General features: G+C 53.8%; 2 protein-coding genes across 2 annotated transcripts; both read left to right on the forward strand.

Moving 5' to 3' along the window:
- Positions 1-1,173: 1,173 nt before the first annotated feature.
- Positions 1,174-3,066, forward strand: C8A04DRAFT_33483 (cytochrome P450; the record flags this gene model as incomplete). The annotated part of the gene is made up of 5 exons (XM_062782481.1): positions 1,174-1,333; positions 1,412-1,889; positions 1,950-2,018; positions 2,096-2,853; positions 2,924-3,066. The coding sequence occupies 5 exons, from the start codon at positions 1,174-1,176 to the stop codon at positions 3,064-3,066; spliced, it is 1,608 nt and encodes a 535-aa protein (XP_062632430.1).
- An 812-nt stretch (positions 3,067-3,878) lies between these two features.
- On the forward strand, positions 3,879-4,431 carry C8A04DRAFT_33484 (uncharacterized protein; the record flags this gene model as incomplete). The annotated part of the gene is made up of 1 exon (XM_062782482.1): positions 3,879-4,431. A coding segment is annotated over one exon (553 nt), but the record flags the coding sequence as incomplete, so codon positions are not given.
- Between the last annotated feature and the right edge of the window lie 20 nt (positions 4,432-4,451).

The raw sequence follows: 4,451 nt of genomic DNA on the forward strand, positions 1-4,451 counted from the left end.
CTCGCGATGTACACTGCCGCTTGTCAGTCCGAGTCCCAAACCCGATTTCATGTCGTCAACTGCAAATCTTGGACTTGGGTGATTGAAATTTGGAAACGCAGTTCTGAAACCCGGTGGTTTAAAGCCCTCTCGCTTTCCGGAAAAGGGTCCCCAGATCACAGGCGGCAAAATTGACTAATCGACCGCAAGCTTGCTCATGTTCATCCCGTCTCCCAATTCTTTCAACCCCTCTCCCTTCCTGTTTTCTTAATTTCCGAAATCTCTCTTGGTCACCGGACGTCCGAGTCAAAAGCCAGCGGGGAGAGAAACTATCAGATTTACACTTACGCGGGTCTGTTCCGTTAATGATGGATTCAGGAGCTGAGGAGATAATCTAGAGCCCTGTCAATTTTCAACGGAGGCTCGCAAGCTCGTTGATTGCTCCAGTGATCGCCAGCCAACCCACTTCCCCGCAACAACGTCAATCCACGATGTAACTCTATGGCTCGGAAACTCAACCGCAATCGGGACAGCCGCTCGCGCCCCTCCATCGAAATGACGTGGAATCCCATAACGACCAAGCATCGAGGCTCTCAAGGCTTTGTTTCGAGGAATTCGGAGCCCCTCAATCGTCCACTCAACTGCCCATTTCGCCCGCCCCCAACGCTCCGGAAACAAGAAACGCCTCCCCGGATCTCCGGATGGATACAAACACCCACACTTGGGAGGGCATCGGGATGGTTCCGACCCTCCCTTCCCCTGAAATCCCGTGGCACCCTTGACTCTCCACCTCTCCTGTCGACGTCTTTCCCCAGGTTTTGATCTCCGCATTCCAACATTCCAGAGCCTCTTAGGCCCTCTATCCTTGACATCTTTTCATGTGTTAGATGTATTCCACGAACCAACACCGCCTACTTCCTCCATGGAGTGACCAGCACCGCTAACAGACTGCTTTTTGATCCCCTTTCCGATGTGCAGTATTGGAGACAAAGGATCCATCAACCGAGGCAACCCTGGTTCAACTAACTTAAGGATTGCGCGGCAAGCTAGATAACCCCTCAATTGATGGATCTAAGGCGGCGGACTCTTTAGGACTATTAATTCCCTGGCTCTTGATCAATATTTTGTCTCCTAAGTCTTCCCTCTTGTTCTTGATAATTATCTGTCACTAGAAAGTGGCCGTGTGCATGCAAAATGCTCCAATTACTTGTTAGCTTCGGGCCCCTTTATACCACGGCGCTCATTCTGGGCTGCCTGATGGGCTTGTTCGTATGCAACAGGCTCTATGTCGACTACAGAATCCGCAAAGTCGGCGGTGTCCGGGCTTCCGTCCTCGCTACCAACCCGTTCACAGGTAAGAGAGAGCTACCAGAATGAGCTAAGCACGCACCTAGCTAGATGCAATATGACTAACCCTGTTTCACTTCTGCAGGACTTCAGTTCCTCATGCGGGCCGCCTATTGGCAGACCCGCGACAAGCTAGACTACTACTATCGCTCCCTATTCAACTGGGCGTCGCCAGAATGCCCCAACTGCGTGGAAATCGCCATCTTCGGACGCGCACGCTTCTTAATGACACAGGAGCCGGAGCACATCAAGACGATCCTGACGGGCAAGTTCCGCGAGTACGGCAAGGGCGAGCGGTTCCACGAGATCTGGAGCCCCTTTCTGGGCGACTCCATCTTCACGACGGACGGCCAGCAGTGGTCGGATAGCCGCGCGCTGATCCGGCCGATGTTTGTCAAGGACCGCGTGCGGGACTTGGAGATCTTTGATCGGTGGACTATGACGCTCATTGAGAAGTTGCCGGCGTCAGGCCAAACGGTGGATATGATGGACTTGTTTTATCGGATGACGCTAGATGTGACGACGGATTTCTTGCTTGGTGGGAGTGTCAACAGCTTGAATAAGTGAGTCCGATTCTCATGACGATGTGTAATTATCTCGTTTTTGGCTAACCATTCCATCAGCCCCAAGCACGAGTTTGTGGCCGCGTTCCAAGAGGTTCAGCGTATCCAGATGCTTCTCACCATCCTAGCGTTTGTCTCCCTTCCTCTGATTTACTACTACCCTTCCTAGTTCCAAAGAGGTAAAGTCTTATACTAACAACTGACAGCCCCCTCCGCTCGATCATCCCCACCTACCGCTACAAGCGCGGCATCCGCATCCTCGAGCGCTTCGTCTCCCCCTTCATAGCCCGCACCCTCTCCCTCTCCCCCTCCGAACTCGACAAGCTCTCCCAATCCGACAACAAAGACCTCACCTTCCTGCACCAAATCGCGCGCACCACGCGGGACCCCAAAATCATCCGCGACCAGCTCATGGCCGTGCTCATCGCGGGACGCGACACCACCGCCGCCACCCTCTCCTGGACCGTCTACGAGCTCGCCCGCCAACCGCGCGTCTGGGCCCGTCTCCGCGCCGACGTCCTCAACACCGTCGGCCGCCACAACCCACCCACCTACGAGGACCTGAAAGGTTTGACGTTTTTGACCCATACCCTCAACGAGACCCTGCGCATGTACCCCGCCGTGCCGTATAACCTGCGCGCGGCGCTGCAGGATACCACGCTTCCCGGGCGGGAAGGGCAGCCGGATATTGGGGTGTTGAAGGGGGATATTGTAGTGTATAGTACGCTGGCGATGCAGAGGCGGCGGGATTTGTATCCGGAGGAGTGGGCGACGGCGAAGATGGAGGAGAAGGGAAGGGGTTTGGCGGTGGATGAGGAGGTGGGCGGGTTGGCGGACCCGGGGGTGTTTTGTCCGGAGCGGTGGGAGAGGTGGACGCCTAAGGCGTGGACGTATGTGCCGTTTAATGGGGGGCCGAGGATTTGTGTGGGGCAGAACTTTGCTATGACCGAGATGGCGTTTACTTGTGAGTTTTCTTGCTTTCGTTCCTATTGTTTCCGTGGAGATGGTTGTGACGCTAACATGTGAATGAATAGTGGTCCGGCTGCTGCAAAAGTACGAGAGACTCGAGTACCGCGGTGACTGGCACGGGCAGTTCCACAAGGCCGAGATTGTGGGTGCTCCGGGCCATGGTGTGCCTGTTGCGTTCTTCGAGGCCGAGAATGGCTCGGCAGTGTAAGAGTCTACTTCCCATTCGTACGGCTCCAGGATGGTTCTAGGATGGTTCGGCAGGTTTGGTAGGTATCTTGATCTTTTGTAGGCTTTCTTTTCTTTTGGTTACCGTCGTGTGTAACAACTCGGCCTAGTAAAAGCTGAACACAGAGACTTCTGGATATGACTTGGGTGTTAGGATAGGGACTGGGTGGTTTTCTCTTTTGGATTAGTTTTAAAGCTTTACTGCCCGCTGCGACCTCAAGAATGAAGGATTGTGATGTGATAACCGCTTGCACTAATTCCAAGTCAAGACGCCATGTTGTATACATGTAATTGGGACGCTGACAATCGGTACGTACCCGAGTCTACCACTCCAGCTATAGCGGGGGCTTTAACGCGCCATGATGATTTTCTCGGTTACGATTGAGAAGCCTCGACTCTCTTTTCTTCCTTTATTTTTTATTTATTTTTATGCGTTGTTTCTGTTACCATTTTCCGGCTACCTTCGACAGTTTCCCTTTTGGGATACTGATATCGCTTAGACGCATACTCAGTACCTTGCACCGATAGAGAGATAACCTTCAAAATTTCCTGCAGCTCAACTTTCCGTCATTTCATCGCCTTCCTTCATTTTCACCATTGACCACGAGTGAGGGTCCCATACCGCTGGCGGGATCGAGCACCAGCTTATTCAAAGCCCAACCCCGTAATAACTATTTAATAACCATCCACCCACCTCGCCGAATTCCAAGTTCCACCCTCCTTCATCAACTCTCATCACAAATTTCACACCTAACTTCTCACCCGTCATCACGAATATCTCACCACCCAACCAAAATGCCCAAACAAGACACCCCCAACGGCGACAGCCCCCTGCCAACAGCCCCAGATGTCAACGAAATCTCCAACCGCATCGCCCTCGCCATATCTAAACGCCAAACCTTGTTCTCCGCTCTCACCAAGCACCACCACCGACCCACCTCATCACCATCACCATCACCAGTAACAACTGCCCCCAACAACAACAACAACAACAACAAACCCAACGGTTTCTCCTCCCTCACCACCACCAACGGCACCAACGGCACCAACGGCACCAACGGCACCAACGGCATCAACGGCACCAACGGCACAACCAACGGCCCAACCCCCACCGACGCCACCGACCTCCGCCTCACAGACTCAGACCTCCTCTACCGAGACGCCATCCCCAACGCCGGAATCGGCTTTTTCCCTGCCCCATCCCCCTCCTCCTCTAAATCCCCTTCCCCCTTTGGAGAAACCTCAAGAGGGGAAACCCCAACAGCAGAGGATAAAGAAACGACGCTGTTGAGACGTAAAGTCCTAGGGCGGAATGCAGCGCGGCAGGTTGCTGAGCGGGGGGGGGCGGGCAATGCTGCTGGGGGGAAT

The sequence above is a fragment of the Dichotomopilus funicola genome (genome assembly GCF_033296635.1).
Source record: "Dichotomopilus funicola strain CBS 141.50 unplaced genomic scaffold C8A04scaffold_169, whole genome shotgun sequence".
Lineage (NCBI taxonomy): Eukaryota > Fungi > Ascomycota > Sordariomycetes > Sordariales > Chaetomiaceae > Dichotomopilus > Dichotomopilus funicola.